At 46.8% G+C, this 22,459-nt stretch overlaps 2 protein-coding genes across 3 annotated transcripts in view; both read left to right on the forward strand.

The window, feature by feature from the left end:
• Window positions 1-10,807: 10,807 nt before the first annotated feature.
• Window positions 10,808-22,459, forward strand: part of LOC147021705 (oxysterol-binding protein-related protein 6-like) — a 214,582-nt gene continuing 202,930 nt past the window's right edge. For both annotated transcript variants that reach the window (XM_085891970.1, XM_085891969.1), the window contains exon 1: window positions 10,808-11,002. The gene's annotated coding sequence lies outside the window, so the exon portion shown is untranslated. The remainder of the gene's footprint in view (window positions 11,003-22,459) is intronic.
• Window positions 11,440-20,328, forward strand: LOC147021706 (uncharacterized). Its single transcript, XM_085891971.1, has 2 exons — window positions 11,440-11,457; window positions 12,642-20,328. Exon 2 carries the CDS (start codon window positions 16,811-16,813, stop codon window positions 19,394-19,396), a length of 2,586 nt encoding a protein of 861 aa, XP_085748097.1. The 5' UTR covers window positions 11,440-11,457; window positions 12,642-16,810; the 3' UTR covers window positions 19,397-20,328.

The following is a 22,459-nucleotide window of genomic DNA, read 5'->3' on the forward strand; positions in this document are numbered from 1 at the left end:
CCAACCCAAGCCTCCGAGTAGCCGGATTACAGGCGCACGCCACTACGCCCGGTATAATAGCAAACGCAGTGAGCTTCATACTTAACGCGTGCACATGAGAGAATAGGAAACAACAACACAATACCCCTGGCTATTTGGAATCCGTGTCGTTAGCTATGACCTTTTGCTTCCGGTTGTTGTTAAACGCTGTGCGGTGTATAAACACGATTGGGTTTTATTTCTATCTTGTGAATATTACTTAACGCTTGCACATGAGAGAATAGGAAACAACAAAAACAACACAATACCCTGGCAATTGTGAATCCGTGTCGTTGGCTATGAACATTTTGCTTCCGTTTTTTCTTTTTGCTTCTGGTTTTTTTTTTGTTTCCGGTTTTTGTCATGGAGAATGATGAATGCCGGGAGATAAAGGCATCGTCGGAGACATGAAAAACCCAAATAATATCAGACATGGTATATATTTCCTTCACTGATTTTAATAAAGATATTTCCCGCATCATCAAAAATAATTTTTAATCGTGATTTACGTTATTTGATTGCTAATTCCGAAGAAACCGGAAATTGCGTATACAGTTGTGAACAAGTTGTAAAGTCAGAAGCGAATGTAAGAAGAATACTACGTTCACTTCTAGTATTAATTTTTTTAGATGAGATCCTGTTCTAGGCGGTGTAGTTGTCGTTGTGAAGGGAATGTTGAGGATTTTTTTTTTTAGATGAGATCCTGTTCCAGGCGGTGTAGTTGTTGTGAAGGTAATATTTATTTTTGCAGATGAGATCCTGTTCTAGGCGGTGTAGTTGTTGTTGTGAAGGTAATATTAATTTTTTTTTTTAGATGAGATCCTGTTCTTGGCGGTGTAGTTGTCGTTGTGAAGGTAATGTTGAAGTAATATTTATTTTTTCATAGCAAAAAGACGGTTTAATTTGATATATTTAAGAAGCGAATGTAAGAAGAATTCTCCCTTCGCTTCTCGGCTTCGCCTATTCCATGTTATACAAATACATATATTGCTTTAAAATTATTTGGATCAGACTTCACTGCAATGCTTTATAAAAAAAATATTATTACACTAGTCTTTTAAAAACGATAAATGTATAAACAGGCGAGCATTGGGTGGCTTTGACACTACTCTGGTTCTCTTTACGTCAGACACATTCATGCACGTGAGATAGCCGTCAGCCCAAAGGAGGCTCGACACCCGCCTTTTTCCATCGACGTTGACACCCGTTTCTGTCACCAACGCCGACACCCGCCTTTTTCCATCGACGTTGACACCCGTTTCTGTCACCAACGCTGACACCCGCCTTTTTCCATCGACGTTGACACCCGCCTTTTTCCATCGACGTTGACACCTGTTTCTGTCACCAACGCTGACACCCGCCTTTTTCCATCGACGTTGACACCCGTTTCTGTCACCAACGCCGACACCCACCTCTTTCACCGACGCCGACACCCGCCTTTTTCCATCGACGTTGACACCCGTTTCTGTCACCAACGCCGACACCTGCCTTTTTCCATCGACGTTGACACCCGTTTCTGTCACCAACGCCGACACCCGCCTTTTTCCATCGACATTGACACCTGTTTCTGTCACCAACGCGGACACCCGCCTTTTTCCATCGACGTTGACACCCGTTTCTGTCACCAACGCCGACACCCGCCTTTTTCCATCGACGTTGACACCCGTTTCTGTCACCAACGCCGACACCCGCCTTTTTCCATCGACGTTGACACCCGTTTCTGTCACCAACGCTGACACCCGCCTTTTTCCATCGACGTTGACACCCGTTTCTGTCACCAACGCCGACACCCACCTCTTTCACCGACGCCGACACCCGCCTTTTTCCATCGACGTTGACACCCGTTTCTGTCACCAACGCTGACACCCGCCCTTTTCCATCGACGTTGACACCCGTTTGTCACCAACGCCGACACCTGCCTTTTTCCATCGACGTTGACACCTGTTTCTGTCACCAACGCGGACACCCGCCTTTTTCCATCGACGTTGACACCCGTTTCTGTCACCAACGCCGACACCCGCCTTTTTCCATCGACGTTGATACCCGTTTCTGTCATCAACGCCGACACCCACCTCTTTCACCGACGCCGACACCCGCCTTTTTCCATCGACGTTGACACCCGTTTCTGTCACCAACGCCGACACCCGCCTTTTTCCATCGACGTTGACACCCGTTTCTGTCACCAACGCTGACACCCGCCTTTTTCCATCGACGTTGACACCCGTTTGTCACCAACGCCGACACCCGCCTTTTTCCATCGACGTTGACACCCGTTTGTCACCAACGCCGACACCCGCCTTTTTCCATCGACGTTGACACCCGTTTCTGTCACCAACGCCGACACCCACCTCTTTCACCGACGCCGACACCCGCCTTTTTCCATCGACGTTGACACCCGTTTCTGTCACCAACGCTGACACCCGCCCTTTTCCATCGACGTTGACACCCGTTTGTCATCAACGCCGACACCCGCCTTTTTCCATCGACGTTGACACCCGTTTCTGTCACCAACGCCGACACCCACCTCTTTCTCCGACGCCGACACACGCCTTTTTCCATCGACGTTGACACCCGTTTCTGTCACCAACGCCGACACCTGCCTTTTTCCATCGACATTGACACCTGTTTCTGTCACCAACGCGGACACCCGCCTTTTTCCATCGACGTTGACACCCGTTTCTGTCACCAACGCCGACACCCGCCCTTTTCCATCGACGTTGACACCCGTTTGTCATCAACGCCGACACCCGCCTTTTTCCATCGACGTTGACACCCGTTTCTGTCACCAACGCCGACACCCACCTCTTTCACCGACGCCGACACCCGCCTTTTTCCATCGACGTTGACACCCGTTTCTGTCACCAACGCCGACACCCGCCTTTTTCCATCGACGTTGACACCCGTTTCTGTCACCAACGCTGACACCCACCTCTTTCACCGACGCCGACACCCGCCTTTTTCCATCGACGTTGACACCCGTTTCTGTCACCAACGCTGACACCCGCCTTTTTCCATCGACGTTGACACCCGTTTCTGTCACCAACGCCGACACCCACCTCTTTCACCGACGCCGACACCCGCCTTTTTCCATCGGCGTTGACACCCGTTTCTGTCACCAACGCTGACACCCGCCTTTTTCCATCGGCGTTGACACCCGTTTCTGTCACCAACGCCGACACCCACCTCTTTCACCGACGCCGACACCCGCCTTTTTCCATCGACGTTGACACCCGTTTCTGTCACCAACGCCGACACCCGCCTTTTTCCATCGACGTTGACACCTGTTTCTGTCACCAACGCCGACACCCGCCTTTTTCCATCGACGTTGACACCTGTTTCTGTCACCAACGCCGACACCTGCCTTTTTCCATCGACGTTGACACCTGTTTCTGTCACCAACGCGGACACCCGCCTTTTTCCATCGACGTTGACACCCGTTTCTGTCACCAACGCCGACACCCGCCTTTTTCCATCGACGTTGACACCCGTTTCTGTCACCAACGCTGACACCCGCCTTTTTCCATCGACGTTGACACCCGTTTGTCACCAACGCCGACACCCGCCTTTTTCCATCGACGTTGACACCCGTTTGTCACCAACGCCGACACCCGCCTTTTTCCATCGACGTTGACACCCGTTTGTCACCAACGCGGACACCCGCCTTTTTCCATCGACGTTGACACCCGTTTCTGTCACCAACGCTGACACCCGCCCTTTTCCATCGACGTTGACACCCGTTTGTCACCAACGCCGACACCTGCCTTTTTCCATCGACGTTGACACCTGTTTCTGTCACCAACGCGGACACCCGCCTTTTTCCATCGACGTTGACACCCGTTTCTGTCACCAACCCCGACACCAGCCTTATTCCAACGACGTTGACACCCGTTTCTGTCACCAACGCTGACACCCGCCTTTTTCCATCGACGTTGACACCCGTTTGTCACCAACGCCGACACCCGCCTTTTTCCATCGACGTTGACACCCGTTTCTGTCACCAACGCCGACACCCACCTCTTTCACCGACGCCGACACCCGCCTTTTTCCATCGACGTTGACACCCGTTTCTGTCACCAACGCTGACACCCGCCCTTTTCCATCGACGTTGACACCCGTTTGTCATCAACGCCGACACCCGCCTTTTTCCATCGACGTTGACACCCGTTTCTGTCACCAACGCCGACACCCACCTCTTTCTCCGACGCCGACACACGCCTTTTTCCATCGACGTTGACACCCGTTTCTGTCACCAACGCCGACACCCGCCTTTTTCCATCGACGTTGACACCCGTTTCTGTCACCAACGCTGACACCCGCCCTTTTCCATCGACGTTGACACCCGTTTGTCACCAACGCCGACACCCGCCTTTTTCCATCGACGTTGACACCCGTTTCTGTCACCAACGCCGACACCCACCTCTTTCACCGACGCCGACACCCGCCTTTTTCCATCGACGTTGACACCCGTTTCTGTCACCAACGCCGACACCCGCCTTTTTCCATCGACGTTGACACCCGTTTCTGTCACCAACGCTGACACCCACCTCTTTCACCGACGCCGACACCCGCCTTTTTCCATCGACGTTGACACCCGTTTCTGTCACCAACGCTGACACCCGCCTTTTTCCATCGACGTTGACACCCGTTTCTGTCACCAACGCCGACACCCACCTCTTTCACCGACGCCGACACCCGCCTTTTTCCATCGGCGTTGACACCCGTTTCTGTCACCAACGCTGACACCCGCCTTTTTCCATCGGCGTTGACACCCGTTTCTGTCACCAACGCCGACACCCACCTCTTTCACCGACGCCGACACCCGCCTTTTTCCATCGGCGTTGACACCCGTTTCTGTCACCAACGCCGACACCCGCCTTTTTCCATCGACGTTGACACCTGTTTCTGTCACCAACGCCGACACCCGCCTTTTTCCATCGACGTTGACACCTGTTTCTGTCACCAACGCCGACACCTGCCTTTTTCCATCGACGTTGACACCTGTTTCTGTCACCAACGCGGACACCCGCCTTTTTCCATCGACGTTGACACCCGTTTCTGTCACCAACGCCGACACCCGCCTTTTTCCATCGACGTTGACACCCGTTTCTGTCACCAACGCTGACACCCGCCTTTTTCCATCGACGTTGACACCCGTTTGTCACCAACGCCGACACCCGCCTTTTTCCATCGACGTTGACACCCGTTTGTCACCAACGCCGACACCCGCCTTTTTCCATCGACGTTGACACCCGTTTGTCACCAACGCTGACACCCGCCTTTTTCCATCGACGTTGACACCCGTTTCTGTCACCAACGCTGACACCCGCCCTTTTCCATCGACGTTGACACCCGTTTGTCACCAACGCCGACACCTGCCTTTTTCCATCGACGTTGACACCTGTTTCTGTCACCAACGCGGACACCCGCCTTTTTCCATCGACGTTGACACCCGTTTCTGTCACCAACGCCGACACCCGCCTTTTTCCATCGACGTTGACACCCGTTTCTGTCACCAACGCTGACACCCGCCTTTTTCCATCGACGTTGACACCCGTTTGTCACCAACGCCGACACCCGCCTTTTTCCATCGACGTTGACACCCGTTTCTGTCACCAACGCCGACACCCACCTCTTTCACCGACGCCGACACCCGCCTTTTTCCATCGACGTTGACACCCGTTTCTGTCACCAACGCTGACACCCGCCCTTTTCCATCGACGTTGACACCCGTTTGTCATCAACGCCGACACCCGCCTTTTTCCATCGACGTTGACACCCGTTTCTGTCACCAACGCCGACACCCACCTCTTTCTCCGACGCCGACACACGCCTTTTTCCATCGACGTTGACACCCGTTTCTGTCACCAACGCCGACACCCGCCTTTTTCCATCGACGTTGACACCCGTTTCTGTCACCAACGCTGACACCCGCCCTTTTCCATCGACGTTGACACCCGTTTGTCACCAACGCCGACACCCGCCTTTTTCCATCGACGTTGACACCCGTTTCTGTCACCAACGCCGACACCCACCTCTTTCACCGACGCCGACACCCGCCTTTTTCCATCGACGTTGACACCCGTTTCTGTCACCAACGCCGACACCCGCCTTTTTCCATCGACGTTGACACCCGTTTCTGTCACCAACGCTGACACCCACCTCTTTCACCGACGCCGACACCCGCCTTTTTCCATCGACGTTGACACCCGTTTCTGTCACCAACGCTGACACCCGCCTTTTTCCATCGACGTTGACACCCGTTTCTGTCACCAACGCCGACACCCACCTCTTTCACCGACGCCGACACCCGCCTTTTTCCATCGGCGTTGACACCCGTTTCTGTCACCAACGCTGACACCCGCCTTTTTCCATCGGCGTTGACACCCGTTTCTGTCACCAACGCCGATACCCACCTCTTTCACCGACGCCGACACCCGCCTTTTTCCATCGGCGTTGACACCCGTTTCTGTCACCAACGCCGACACCCGCCTTTTTCCATCGACGTTGACACCTGTTTCTGTCACCAACGCCGACACCCGCCTTTTTCCATCGACGTTGACACCTGTTTCTGTCACCAACGCCGACACCCGCCTTTTTTCCATTGACGTTTGCCACCCCGTTCGGCGTCTCTATGGACGCGAACTGGCTCTTTTTCATATCAGACTGAACATTGAGGTGATAATTGTTGTTGACGTTTTATGAGCGCTTCACGTTTTCGCTCGGTAATTCTGACAAATGGCTGCTTTTTGCCGTTCGTCCAGCACCACAGGCATTGTATTGTGGGCTCGGAGTGATCGCGGGACGGCCAGGTTGTCACAGCAATGATTCGCAAATGGGGTGGGGTCGATTTGGTTGGAGTCTGCGCCCGCCCAGCCAGGCCGCCTATAAAAAGAGGACGAGAGATCCGTTCGCGGCGGGACAGTCGACAACGAATCAGTTTGTGAGTCCGTCGGCGTCAGTCAGACAGCTTTACCAGTCAGTCGGAGTCCAGTCAGTCAGACGACTTTTCCAGTCAGTCGGCGCCAGTGAGTTGGTGACAGCCTCATCTCCTCACAGTAACTCACAGCGCCTCACAGCTCCTCAGCACTTCACATTGCCTCACATCTCCAAACAGCTGTCCGTCTGTGTGGCTCCTGGCTGTGGGTGACGCTCGGGCCGTCGGTGCTCGTTCTGCTCGGGGCCTGCTCTTGGCGTGCCTGATTCTTGGGGGTGACATCGATCGGTGTTCAAGCTGTTCGCAAGTGGGTGCACGGCGGGGCTGGGCGCTGGCAACGAACAAGGCACGCACACTCATTTCAGGACGTTTTCGCTTGACACGGACGACTTCTCTTTGGTGAGCAAGACGGTTTCCCCCCCAAATGATCTGCTGGGTACCCTTGTCTGTGTTTGTCAAGTAAGACATAGACACAAGCATCTGCCCTTTGTCCCTTTTTCTCTCAGTGCCTGATCGATTTATTTATTTGCTTACGATTATTTTGATTGATTTTTATTTATTTTCCTTATTAATAAATTGCTTTGTTGACGTTCCAACCTGTCCGTGCTTGCTCTCTCCTTCCATGAAAGCAGCATTGTCCAAACCGAGATAGACTGGGAGTTAATTACCACACGAATTGGCCAATAAAAGTCGGCAAGCACCAGCGGTTAAACGCTCGGCCACCCTAATTAAAATCTCATCAAGTTAAGATTGGTGCTTTGGCGAAGGAGGCTCAGGAAACCACGTGACCTCCAGTTTATCGGCAAAATTCGACGGTGGACACTAGAACTCGTGGTTGACAGGGTGGCGTTCGTGGTTCTAGAGCAACCCACTGTACCACAAAGTTAAACGTGTGTATATATATATATATATAATATGTATGTATGTCTTTGTTTATATATTGACTGCTTTTGATGTTTGCACGTGTTGCATGCTCGAGAGGCTCATTGGTATGCATTGCTGTCTACGCTATCGCTGAAGATTCGCCAATAAGTGATGAAACTGGTCTGGCAGCTGAGGTGGTGGGAAGCATTGGGATTGTCGTGTGTGAACTGTGTGAATGTGTTTATAGTTGTTGAGGAACTCTGAGAAGGGTTCGAAACAGCGTTTAGTACTTACGTTCCATCAGTCTTCTTGGGTTGTTTTATGCAGCTACTTTAGGTAGGGGAGCATGGGAGGGGTCAATCATTAATTTAATCCGAGCAACCTGGATGTAGTTGATTCGGTGAGAGCTGATTGGCTGTTCCCTCCATTCACAAGTGAGAGATGTGGGTGAGTGTTTTTTTCTGTATGTGCGCGCGCACACACACACACACACACACACACACACACACACACACACACACACACACACACACACACACACACACACACACACACACACACACACACACACACACACACACACACACACACACACACACACACATACACACACATACACACACATACATACACATACACACATACACACATACACACATACACACATACACACATACACACATACACACATACACACACACACACACACACACCTGTATATGCTTACTTGATACCATTCTGAACACATTCATTGACCTTCATGCAAGGAAATAAGCTGATAACGTGTGTGTGTGTGTGTATATATATACACACACACACACACACACCTGTATATGCTTACTTGATACCATTCTGAACACATTCATTGACCTTCATGCAAGGAAATAAGCTGATAACGTGTGTGTGTGTGTGTGTGTGTGTGTGTGTGTGTGTGTATATATATATATATATATATATATATATATATATATATATATATATATATATATATATATATATATATATATTGTTGCGGTCTTCGCGCCCGCCGGCGTGCGACGGCCACGTAACCCGAATCGCGGCACGTCGCCCACCGGACGGACAATCCAGTCGTGACCCTCTCGGACTAACGCCGGGAACCAGTCACGGGTGGACCTTTCGGTCTCACCGCGATCGAGCCAATCAGCCCCCGCGTGGGATAGGGTTGCTCGCCAAATTCGAACTACCTAAGTACCCACGCGGAGGGTAGACCGGGCGATCGCACCTCGCCGCAGGTCGACTTCGGACACGGGCCACTTAAGCGACCCGTTCCGTACTATCAGAATAACCGAGCGGTGTTATCGTCGACCTCGACGGTTCGATTAATTATCGGGCGTATTCAGCCCACTACCAACCCTTTACGTGAAGCAAGATGGGGATTCAATGGAGGAAAAGACGAAGCGAAGCGGGAGAACAGTTCAACAATAAAGCACATTTATTCGCGACGAACGGAAAGCACACAAATACAATTCCACCAAATGCACACAAAAAAAGAAAACACAATTCCATTTACACAGAAAGCAAACATAAAAGTGAAAACACAGTGCAGAGCTAATTCCGACTACCGAGCACACGGCAACACTTATACAATTCTACTTCACAGACGGCGCCGACAACACATACCCAAAACCAAGGAAAAGAAATACCCTCAAGAATGAGGTAGGCCTGGGGCCGAGACCTGGTCGGGCCTACCCGTCTGGTGATGAGACGCGGAGCGGCGATGGCCCCGCAACCCGCGGGCCTCGTGGACAGTGCCTGGCAGGGGGTGGGAACGGGGCCCCCTTGGTCGCACTATCTCAGCGCGGGGGGGAAACAGGAGGGGGTTGCTGATGCTCGGGGCATAGAGGATCTTTATTATATGCGACGAGCGTCTCCACCTCGGCCAGGTCGCGCTGTCGGCCTCCCAGGGGTGCAGCTCCCTGCACGACGCGAGCACCCCCTCGTCCGCCCTCGCCGCCTCTCCACAGCTCGTCCCCTCCGTTCCGACTTTTAACGCACACGACGAGCAGCTCCACCGCCCGCGAAGTCTTGACTCTCTGTTCCGACTCCTTCGCCTCGTTCCGACCTTTACTACTTGTTCCCTCTTGCGACTCTCCGACCCCTCGTTCTCGTTCTGCTGACTCTTTCGCTCCGACTTTTACTACTCCTTTGACTGACGAACACCGTCCTTTTATCCCCCCGTAACTTCGCCTTTGACCCCCTCCCTTTGACCTTTCAACTCGCTCCCCATTGGCCCGAGAAAAAGTGGGCGTGAAGGCTTTTTGATCCACAAATTTGCATATATCGATCGCCCTGGGGGCGGGGCCAATTCGCCCCTCGCTCACCGATTGGACGGCAAAAAGTGGGCGTGTGTCGTTTTGGATCCGTTTTTGAAGCAGAAAATCCGTGATTTTGTACACGCTGTTCGACGCGCGTTCTGCATGAGTCCAACACCGGTACCCACAGCGGGGCAAGAACGGTGGCGATGCTACGGTGGCGAGGTGTGCGTGAAGGTCGTGGCGGTTGTGGTGAAGCGGTGGTTGTGGTCGGTGGTTGATGTTGTGGTTGTGATGATGGCGATTGGTCCAAAATAAAGATAGTAAAAGAAAAACGGCTATCCTAAAGAGTCGCAGCACGTATAAATGACATGTATTCCCACTAGACAACGGGTTTGGGCCTAACTACACATGCACTTACCGAGATACCTCACCTAAGGGACCTGAATGGTGGTTTGCGAATCTGGTAACCACAACACTATATATATATATATATATATATATATATATATATATATATATATATATATATATATATATATATATATATATATATATATATATATATATATATATATATATATATTGCTGAGAAAACTTGAGATATGGAAAATACATAACGAATTAAGTGCCTGGAGAATCAAAGGGGGATAACATTATTATGGAGTGACATGTGGTCAGAACGTCCCGCCCACCTTGTGTTCTTGCTCCACCCCAGGACTAGCCCACTCAGATGTCGCTTGTTGCGAGGATATGGGTGGGACGCACAGTCAACTTTGCACTTTTTGGCTCCCTCATTCGGCACTGTCGCTTTTACGCCAATCTCAGCATTTCTTCCTTGTGGAGGAGTCCCGATCCATATTTAAAGACGTGCATACACTCCCAGCTTCTGTTGTTCGAACACAGCAGTCAGGTAATGCATGCCTGCTTTTGTACTTGAACATTTGCTGTATCACCCGTCAAGGTGATCTGATTGATCTGGTTTATTAGAGTTTCTACGCTTTTTCTTTTGTTCTAACTTTTAGGAGTCGCACCAATGACGTTGTGCATCTACAGGAATCCGTTGATTGTTTAAAATGATTTGATATTCTGTGCCATTTAATCATGAGAAAAAGTGTTAACGCTGTGAGCAATTCTCTTCATTACGTAGCTTCTAATTTTTTGTGTTTATTGTGTGTAAAGTTACTGTTCCATATTCGATTTGTGATTGAAACAAAAATGAACAGACCGATGAGATATCGCTTTCTTTGTTATACCATTGTTTGCCCTTCCTTTATATGTGTTGAGATGATTCAGCATACAAGCACCATGGTTATGCAAAAGGAGTGTCATGATAAATTCTGGGGTTTTTGTCATGGGAAATGGAAGGTTTGTTTGCCAACCACACTCATTATTCATGACCACATAACTCTCAAGTGCACTTACTCAAGTTATTTGAAATAAGGTATGATTCTTACTACAGGCTTAGCCATGAGGAGTTTTCTATCTCACCTCAGATGTGGTATAACCAAGATAGAAGGACTAAATTGTAATGTTGGGGGGGGGGGGTTGTTGTCTTATTCAAGCTGCTTTATATTGTTGACTTTACTCCTGGCTTCCTGCCCAAGGGAACCTGCTCTGTTTTATCCACATTGACCCTCACAACAGGTTTGCGAGATGGATTGCCCTTTGTAATGGCTTGCATTTGTTTATCGGTAAAATAGTCTGATGTTTGGATATGTTGAATGGTCTCGTGAGTTTTTACAGCGTGTTTTTCTTCTTTTTTTTAAAAACGTAATTGTAGTTATAACAAGTAATAAAAAACATTTTGTAACTGTAAAAGGATGTTGGGACGATATGCCAAAGTGGATGCAAACAAGGTAGTGATGGCTGCAATAAATTTTCATGTGAACCCATCCCTACATCTTTCTTGCAATAATGATTGTTGCCCAGAGTTGGGAACTAAAGTCGGGCTCCAGTCGCAAAATTTTGCGACATGAAATTGACTTGGGACTTGGTGTCTGGAGATTTGTGACTTGCATATAACTTACATACGACTTGAGTTGCTAATGACTTGTTCACAATGTTCAGAAAATAATCGTTGAATAAACACGCAATTAAAGCGGGGTTTAAAATAAATGGTAAATTATTTTCATTTGGTGGCATTCATGTGTTATTCGGTCAAAGACAACATATACCGTGTACATGTATACTGTACATGTGCAGCGCGCCAGTGCCAACAGCCGTCAGATCGCATGCTGTTCTCCACGAAGGTTAAAGGGTGTGTCCACTCTCCAGGTGGTACAGAGCACACACTCCATGTCCAAGTGGCAAGCAACAGTCTTACCAATGTAGGAAGCACAACTTTATTCAAACCATGTCGTCGACATTCCTGTTGAATCAGGAAAACTTTCCCCTTGCGCATCCCAACCCGATAAAATGATTTTGTGATGATTTAAATGTCATTTGACTTGGATTTTTTAAAATTACATCACAATTTCGTCAATGTTTGTGAATTATGTCATGACAGAAATTGAAGTTAATAAGTTATATTTCATTTTCTGTTTCCACAGCGTCCCATCCCCTTCCTCATTCCTGTGCGTCCCATCCCCTTCCTGATTCATCTGATTATACCTTTCGTTTTAAAGTAAATAATAAATATACAGTACAAGTAAATTATTAAAATCTCCTTTCCCACTCTACATTCAATGCTTTGGTTCTACGTGTAAACCATTTAAACATAAACTGAGATTACTGACATCTCATGTACATATGTTTAAGTAGGTACACTAGATATGAGGGTAAATTTAATGTGAACTACTTTTTGCTGGGAACAAAACAAAATATGTCCACTGTATGAAGTTGACAAAAGCTTCAGTTAAACAGCTTTTCAGAACATACTGTTACGGTTGTGGAAATTCACAGAACACCATTCAGGCTTCCCAGAGATCAGTTATGTCAATAAGTGTGTTCAGATTTTATTTCCCCACCGATGTTTAACGGGCAATTATTCGTGTAACCGGGCTGTGATCTTTGAGTCAGCCATTATTCTTTTGCTACTTTGATTTTGGAACAACCACAACCACCTTCTCCACAACCGCATCTCAACAACCACGCCATCCCCACCACAGCGCCAGCCACAACAACCACAACCAACTTCTCCAAAACCGCCGACATCTCCACAGACAACGGCCTCCCCAACGAATAACATCTCTGCCACCCAACGCGATGGTTACTCGTAAACAGGAATGACGGTTGGAAACGGCAACTCAACTCGACTCCCGCCCCGATATCCACGGTAAACAGAAATGACGGTTGGAACTGAACTCCTGCCCCGAAAGGACGGTTGGGGGCGTGTCCCCCAGAGAAAAGTCCCCCCCCCTGCCGCGTGCCGGGAGGGGCAGGGCATGACGGGCGGGGGATAAAAAACCGTGCGTTCGCTCGAGTGGAGACTAAAACGGGGACGTCAGGTTCAGGTCGAGTTGGCAGCTTGGAAAGCTGCAGGCTAACAGAACAGAGGCTGACTGAGACTGGGAACGGGTGGAGTCCCGCGGAGTGCGGGCAGAGCCACCGAGGGTCGCCGAACCAGGGCCCAGCGAGTCATCACGAGGGTGACAGGTAACCAGCGCGGCCTCTCGGAGCTTTTGCGGTCTCCATGGCTCCGTGAACTATAAAGACCCACGAGGTCCATTCTGCCCTTTTCTTTCCTGGGGTTTTTCTTTGTATGAACGTTGTGGCGCCATGTCCTTAAGTAGAACTGTTAAGTGCATGTAAATATATAATAGAACGGTAGTAGTTTTTTGTCGTGCTTGTATTACCTGCGTTGCTTTTGTTGGCTGCATAATTGCATGCGTGTTTGCCTTGCATAATTGCATACGTGCTTTGTGAATAAATGTCCTTGTGTGAATGTTGACCTGTTCGTTGCGTGCTTTCCCTTAATTGAGCTGCCGTATTGCATTCGGGAGGTTAGCGGGCTTTTAAATAGCCGATAAAGTAATTGGATCCAGCAGGGCTTGGCGATATACACCGCTCGGCAAATCTCAAACGGAGCGAGCTGCTTAGCGGCTCATTTCCAAGCAGGTCCCGTCGAGGTGTAAATCCCCGGCATTTCTGTCTGCACGCATACTTAGGTAAATTGACAATTCGCCGATCGGACCCTGTCGCGCGCAGACAGAATAGTTGGCTGATTTTCGGTGTGATTAAAGACACACCCATGGCTGGATTTCGGCGTTGATCCGAAAGCTGCGACTAGGTTTGCCACGTCCGGTTGGCACGTGGCCGCGATTTAGTTAAAAGCGGTCGCTCGCACGACGGCGGGGCGGAAAACTATAACAATACATTGCAATAAATGAAGGCCTGTATCTTAATTCCTTGATGGCTTGTACTCCAACTCGGTTTAAATACATGTGGAATTTCACACGAGTTGAAGTACACAAGGAAATCAGATACAGGTTGAGGCCATTCAGCCCATCATTCCTGCACCACATCAACACCATACTAATTTATCTACACAAGATCAAAAGAATAAAATGTAAAATGTTTTTTTTTTAATATAAAGTTTTTTTTTGTGGTTTTGAAAAAAAAGTTTTTGTAGTTTTGTATTTTTTTTTATTATATATTATTTTATTTTCCCCAGGGGAGGGCATGGGCTTGGTTAAAAAACGCATCAACCACACAACACCCCTTGACGAGACCCCCACCAACAGCACTCCGTACACGTGCACACAATCACCCATCTATGTTCAAGCTACCTAAAAGTCCTGCCAACATCCCTGTACCCCTCTATCTCCAACTTCCAGGTAACTATCTAATTCTAATTTAAACTTATCTACTGTTTCTGCTGCCACTACCTTTCCAGGGAGATCATACTATTTTACCGATAAAGTGACTTGTTGACATCTCCGTTGCCTTTCCATCCCTGCATCCATTTGCAATCAAAGTGCATGTTGATTGTTTCCATGTATGAATTTGACCAGTGAAATATTAAGACACACACACACACACACACACACACACACACACACACACACACACACACACACACACACACACACACACACACACACACACACACACACACACACACACAATTTAGCTAACTGAATTGAGAGAGATGGACAGTGTCATTTGCAGGCACAGCCATCATTCAAAGAAAGATGTTGGGATGGTTTCACATGATAATTTATTGTGACCATCCTTACCTTGTTTACATAATTGTTTGCATACCATCCCTATACTGTTTTTACATATTTTTGAAATGTTTTTTTTATGACGTGTCTGTACTTTTTTTAAAACGTATTTACATTTTTACTGACCATCTTCATTTAATATCAATCACACTTCAATGATGACAAAGTGTGTGTGTGCGCAAACTTTAAAGACAGAAGAATGTTCCTGCAGTTTGTGCACTTGCTGTCACACCTGTGATAATCATCATATTTATATGACTAGTAAAAAACCCATCAAAATGATCGGTGCACAAAATTCAACACAACACAGAGGGTAACAATACACAAAAAGTTATGGATTACATTCGATTAATGATATGCAATTAGGGAATGTGAAGTGGGAACGGGTCGAAATGGGATACAAAACATGAATGGGTCAAAATATTAGGTGGGATTTCTTTTATGTAGTTCAGGCGTTAATGCCAAATGCACAAACATACAGTGTATAACAAATCCAGAGGGGTTTCCTGGTTGCCCGGAAACCCCCTCCCCTCTCCCAACAAAAAAATATTTACCATTACAGTGGCAAACCCAGGGGTTCCCTGGAACCCAGAACTCCTCCCACGAAAGTGTGCCACAAAAAGGCCAGAAGCCTCAGAAAAACTGTATCAATACAGTACCTAATAAACAATAAACCACTAACAGCTCACAGTAATAAAAAACAAGATTTCAGTTTATGCTCAGTCTGTTAAGCAATGCATGTTAAAGACAGCCCAGGCATGTCTTTAAAAAGAGCTGGCTGTCAGATCTTTAATTAGCACACAGGAATCGGGGTCATATGACTTCGATTTTCTGTTATTTGGAAACCCCCCTACCCAATTCCTGGATTTGCCCCTGCATAAGCATAGCCTCGATTGCTCCCGAAATAAAATTTTAAAATCGCATGCAATTTATAAGCACAGCCTCTTTCGCTTCCTAAATAAATAAAATGCGGGCGGTGTCGAGACACAGAACACCAGCTTGATTGCTATTGCTTACGTGAATACATCATACATTGTAATTCCACTGGGGCATGAATAAATTATACAATAGCACAGATGCCAACCCTCCCGATTTCATCGGGAGGCTTCCGAAAATTCACCCAAACTCCCGCCCTTACGATCACTATCCTTATCCTCCCGAAATTTTGATATTTTTGCACTGTTCACTAATCAGAATGTACTAGTATGAGAATTGAATGAAAAGCATCGTCTGCTACGTATAGCATGTGGTAACTCCATAACGTTCGCTGCTACCAAATTGTACGTAAAAAATTGCAAATTCAAATGAGGAGTAGCGAAACATTGGGTCTGGATCTCGCTTATGCGATCATGCACTGAGATTTAGTGCATGCGGTATGTGTGCAATACAGTGCATGCGGTATGTATGCACAGTGTATATGCATGCGATACGCTCACTGCATGCAGCTGGGCCCCGTACCAGCCCGGCGGTCGCGACCACCGTGCGGTGTTTAGCAGCCGCTAGAGTTCTACGAGTCGCGCTGCAGCTGTGGAACATCGACTTCGAAGTTACCGATGCTTCAAGCCCTCGATGTTGATTACGAAATGGCAGAAAAGAAGCTTACGAAGACCAAGAAATGGTCTCAGAAGTACAAGACCGAATACAGTCTCCAATACCCGTGTATTCGAAAGTCTGAAAGAGGAATTCATCATGCGTATTGTACAGTATGCAGCGTTGATATTTCAGTTGAGCACGGAGGTCGCGATGATATTCGGAAGCATGTTGGAAGCAAACGGCACACAGACATTGCAAAGGAGAGATCTTCGAGCACGAGTACCGGTACACTTCTGAATTATTTCACCAAACAAGGGACAAGCGAGGAAGAGGATGTTACCCGAGCGGAACTTCTCTTTAGTGGATTTATTGTGGAACATAACTTGCCCATATCAGTCTCAGATCATGCTGGACCTCTATTTCAAAAGATGTTTCCAGATTCAAAAGTTGCTTCAAAGTATGGATGTGCAAGAACAAAAACTTCAGCAATAATTGGTGAGTTGTCAAATGTTACTGCTTCATCTATTGCCGATATTGCTAGACTAGCTCCATTTAGCCTAGCTACAGACGGTAGCAATGACAGTGGTGAGGCCCAGCTATATCCTGTCCTGATTTCGTACCATGACAACAGTGCTGGGATTGTGAAGCAAGGTTTGCTAAGTTTGCCTGCGTGCAAACAAGATTCCACTGGAGAAAACATTTTCAAACTGCTTGATCATGAGTTCAGTGACAGGAAAATTCCGTGGGGAAATTGCGTTTCCTTTTGTGCTGATAATGCCTCTGTCATGGTGGGCAAGCACAAAGGAGTCGCTGCTTATATCCACAAACAAAATCCAGAGTGCTACATCATGGGATGCCCTTGCCATATGATGCACAATACGGCCAAGAAGGCGGCTCAGGCCTTACCCATTGAATTAGATGACTTTCTCATCGATATTTACTACTACTTGGACAAAAGTAGTAAACGCGTCAAAGGAGTGAAAGCACTGCAAGAACTCTGTGATGCCCCGACACACATGATTCTGAAGCATGTCGCAACAAGGTGGCTGTCCCTTGGTCAGTGCCTAGACAGGCTGATTGAACAGTGGGAGCCACTTCGCCTCTTCTTCAAAGGAGAAGTACGAAGAAAAATGCAACCAACTGTAGCCAAGACTCTAACAACGAGCAAGAAGGACGGCACTGTATCTACTGCCAGTACTGGCACTGCAGGATCAAGCACTAGTGGAGCAGCATTCACCACTACCACTGCAGTATCTGCTGCGAAGAAGACAGCAGGGACAGCACCAAAACCAATGCTGAGAGCAGGTAGCATCACCGGCCCTTCATCACGTTCATCTACAAAGCAGATCCCTTCAGAGTCGAGAAAGACTGTGATAGTCCCATCTACAGGCAAAGAAGGACCCAAGTTAAGTTCTGCTTTTGCCAAATCACTTGATAGAAGCTCAGCAAAACCTTCGAATCAGAGGTCTTCTTCCTTGGCTGCACCTACCTCAAGCTCTCTCCTCAAACGTAAAATTGGATCTGGTACTACGAGTCTGACCTCTTCTGCTGGCAGTAAACGCAAGTGTGATCGCCCTGCGGCTAAGTGTACTACGAGTTCTACAACTAAAAGCGCATCTTCCTCAAACACTGTGCAGGAATATAGAGAAAAACGTGTCAACAGGATGTTCTTGTCTCCACAAACAAAACTCTATTGTTTCTTCCTTCGATATGCTAACAAGCTTTTTGAGAAGGGGAATCTTCTGCTCCAAAGAGACGAACCCTGTATTCATCTCCAGCACGGAGAATTGAATGGTCTTCTGGAAGATATCTTCGTACGGTTTTTGAAACCATCGGTGTCATCGGTTGCTCTGGTAAATGTACCCTTCTCTGACAGAAATCATCAGAAGAATGATGAGGACCTCATGATTGGGAACGATGCCAAACTGTATATAAGGGAACAAAGGAGTCTCAAGAAATCCACCTTCACTCTGAGTGAGTCAGACATCCAAGGTTTCTTCAGTGCAGTTCGCTCATATTATGTGAAAGCCTGCAATTACATCTTCAAAACCTGGCCGCTAGATGATGAATTAGCCAAGCATGCTCAGGTGCTGGATGTTAAGCTACACCAAGAAGTGGGGTTTGACTGTGTGGAGTTTTTCATCAAGAAATTCCCCTGTCTGTTCAGTGGCGGTGATAGTGACATAGACAGTCTTGAGAGTGAATTCGCTCACTACCAGGCAGACGCCTCCATAGCTACAATTGCTACTGAGACAGTGAGAGTGGATGAGCAGTGGCATCGGATTTCACAGCTCACAGATCCCTGCACTGGTGCCAAGAAGTATCCTAATTTGAGCAAAGTGATGAAGGGAATCTTGGTCATTCCTCATTCGAACGCATCATGTGAGCGGGCACTCAGTCTTGTACGGAAGAATCATACTGAATTTCGTCCCAATTTGAGTGTCAAAACCCTGGAAGCTCTCTTAATTGAAAAACTAGCTCATAGCACCCCTTGCTACCAGAGAGAATACAGCAAAGACATAATCAGAAGGGCTAAAAGAGCCACACAGCTGTCACTCAGCAAAGCTGCCATGGAAAAAGCAAGCAGCAGTAGTACCAGCCAGTAAGGTAAGAAAAATATTGCTTCTTTTGTGCTTTTTGTTAATCTTTGATTGTCCCCTAACTTACTAATATTAACATACATGTAACATTAAAAAGTGCACAATTTTCCCCTTTTTTTGTTCAAAAAGTGGGAATTCTTAACATGTTAAATGCTCCAAAATAGGGCTCAGAGGGCACTAGAGAGCGTCTAGAACCCCAGAGCTTCCAGGGCCCTAAGGCGGGCCCTGGGCCCCGCCGCAAGGGTCGAGCGCTCCGCGCTCGAGATGTGCGCTTTGCGCACATTATTTGGTGTCGGTTGCAAATCCTCCCTAATTCGGATTTCCAAAAGTTGGCATCTCTGCAATAGGCCAGAAGGCTTGAACCCTGGAGCTTACACAAACGGTATACCTCAGAACGCCTCTGATGCTGTTGGGCTGCAAACTTTTAACATTTGATGATGCTTTTAATAGTCACTTTTGGTCTTTTTAACACTGAAGAGTAAACTTAAAGGAAAGTCATGGTGATTGTGAATATAACACTTCTGTTTGGAGCTATTTATCTCATGTCCCTTGGAGCTTATTATTTAATTATATCAGGTTTTTTTATCACTTTTTAGGAAGCACAACTTTTTTTTTTTAACTTTTTTTTTTTGGAAGCACAACTTTATCCCGAATTATTTTTTTTTCCGATTCACTAAATTTCGACAATTATTTAGGCCATGAGTTCCAATCATCAAATATGGAATCGGATTTCCAATATCAGCTTTTAATGTCTTGAAAAAAACATCACGATTAGCTATCTTAGCATGGATTTCGCCCATGGTAGAAAACCCCCTTGTGGAGGGGGGCAAATTAAGTCGCTACAACCTCCACTGCATGACCCTTAGTCCTCCTGTCGAGTTTGTTTGAGATTGGATAAGTAACGACCAAATGTATCGTGGTCAGATAGACCGACAGCCAACAAATTGCGTATTGTAGTGTGATTATAATTATCATACATCTGGTGACTGGTTGTTGGACTGTACGTAATATTCTACTGTTGACCACACCTGCATTTAAAAGTGTTTTTTCTGGTGTCGTTACTGTCATATTGGATAATATTATGCCATTAACCACACCCATTTAGGTGTGATTGACCCTCAAGCAATTGTGTTACCGTAATCCTGCACCATCAGGCTGATTGATGGGCGTTGTCTTGCCCACCCTCATTTCCCTTCACACCTCATTACTGTGGAATGCAGTTTTGTCTACTTTTTGTGGAATCCTTTCAAATTATGAAAAATTTGAGTCGTCACGGACCTTCCCGATATAAAATGCAGCAGATTCATATTTAAACCAAGTTAGTTAGGTTGTCTGAAAAGAAGAATAAGAATTGCAAATGGGATATTTTGGGTCAGTCAGTTTTGTAGCTTAGCAATGCTGTCAAAAAGTTTCATGAGTGTTATTGGTTGTGAAATCCTCCACAGGTGGCAGGAGGGTGCTTTATAGGTTGATAAGTTTGTATCTTGGTAGATCTTTTTTTGAGGATTTGAGTTGTATTAAACCGATGGAGTGTCCATACCATCTAAACATAGGAAATCTAGCAACTTCCTGATGATGCTAAATTTTGCTTTCAAGTTTTTTTTACTTACGAAATCTTTAGATTTCGTAAGTATATTGATCACTTCCGTCCTCTGTTTGTGTGTTTGTTTGTAGGCACGATAACTCGAAAACGGAAGAAGCTACCAATGTCAAATTACACCACGTGATTCAGGATGGTGATGGCTAGCACTGATTAGATTTTGGTCAAAATCGGTCAAAGGTCAAGGTCACAGTGAGGTCAAACATCAAAAAAAAATTATAACTCGAACGGAAGAAGCTATCAATGTCAAATTGCACCACGTGATTCAGGAGGGTGATTGCTAGCGCTGATTAGATTTTGGTCAAAATCGGTCAAAGGTCAAGGTCACAGTGAGGTCAAACATTCGATTTTGATGGTTTGGTACAGAATCATCAGAGAGACTTCTGGTTTGCGTCTCTACCTTCTCTAGAGACAGCTTTTATTAGACAAGGTCAGAGGTCAAGTTGACGATTTCGTAAGTACCAGTCTATGACTGCTTGTTTTGGTTCATGGGCGCCAGCAGTGACCACTATTTTCGTTGTGTCTGTCTGTTTGTGACCCTCTCCAGAGCATAGTTCCGTGACCTTTGATGTCATCTTGATGAAACTTCGACACAAGCTAGATATCATGGTCTAGTTGTGTCTTTTTGTATAAGGGGTGTCCCATGCCCCTTGTGGGTGGAGCCACGCCCACTTGAACTTAAAAAAAAAAGAATTCTTTTTTTTTTTTCCCTCGCAATTTCATTTCCTAGAAGCTGTGTGTAATGTCCACAAGTACAACATGTAAAAAAAATTGGATTTGGTCAATTTTGATGGAAGAGATAGGTTTTTACAGTCTGGCTTCCTCAAAAGCTTCCACTAACTCAATTGTACCTATCGTGGCATTGTTCAATAATGCCCGCAAACCATCATCGCCTCCTGGCTTGTTTCCAATTTTTTATCGGGATACAGAAACATTTCTGGTACAATGTTGGCTAAGAAACCATTGTAAACTGTGGTGTTTGGCAAAGTAAGCTCATTGGTACTCGTATGGTAATCATTGTTCTGGGGGCTTGAATAATCTTGCAGATATTTATTGGAGGAAAGTTTATGCCCATAAGTTATTTGATGTCTTCGTTAATTGTGTGGAAATGTCCTATCATCCTGATTGATTTGGAGAGGAAATCACTAAACAGTTGGAACGGGCAGAGGATTTGGCATTGTTTATAAAGCCATATTGAAACTATAACGGGCACTCATAGAGCGCATACCTTCGCCGCCACTACTTTTTTGTTCTTGGTATGAGTGTGGGGAACTGGTTTCATATAAATGGTCTTATGACACAAACCACATATCTATAATGTCATGACCCCCCCCCCCGACTTTCGGGGGCTACGGACTAAACAACAATCAACTCACGTCGTTTTGGCGAGTCTTCACTCGCAAGCTCGGTGAATACAACGTTTCAACAAGAGAAGATAATCTCGTTTGTTGCTGGTTTCATGCAAATCG

This window comes from Eptatretus burgeri, chromosome 8, assembly GCF_056783735.1.
Source record: "Eptatretus burgeri isolate ZD-2024b chromosome 8, Ebu_testis_v1, whole genome shotgun sequence".
NCBI lineage: Eukaryota > Metazoa > Chordata > Myxini > Myxiniformes > Myxinidae > Eptatretus > Eptatretus burgeri.

Bases quoted from the DNA above. Each gene is read 5' to 3' on its own strand.
- LOC147021706 (XM_085891971.1), top strand. From the start codon at position 16,811: ATGCTTCAAGCCCTCGATGTTGATTACGAAATGGCAGAAAAGAAGCTT.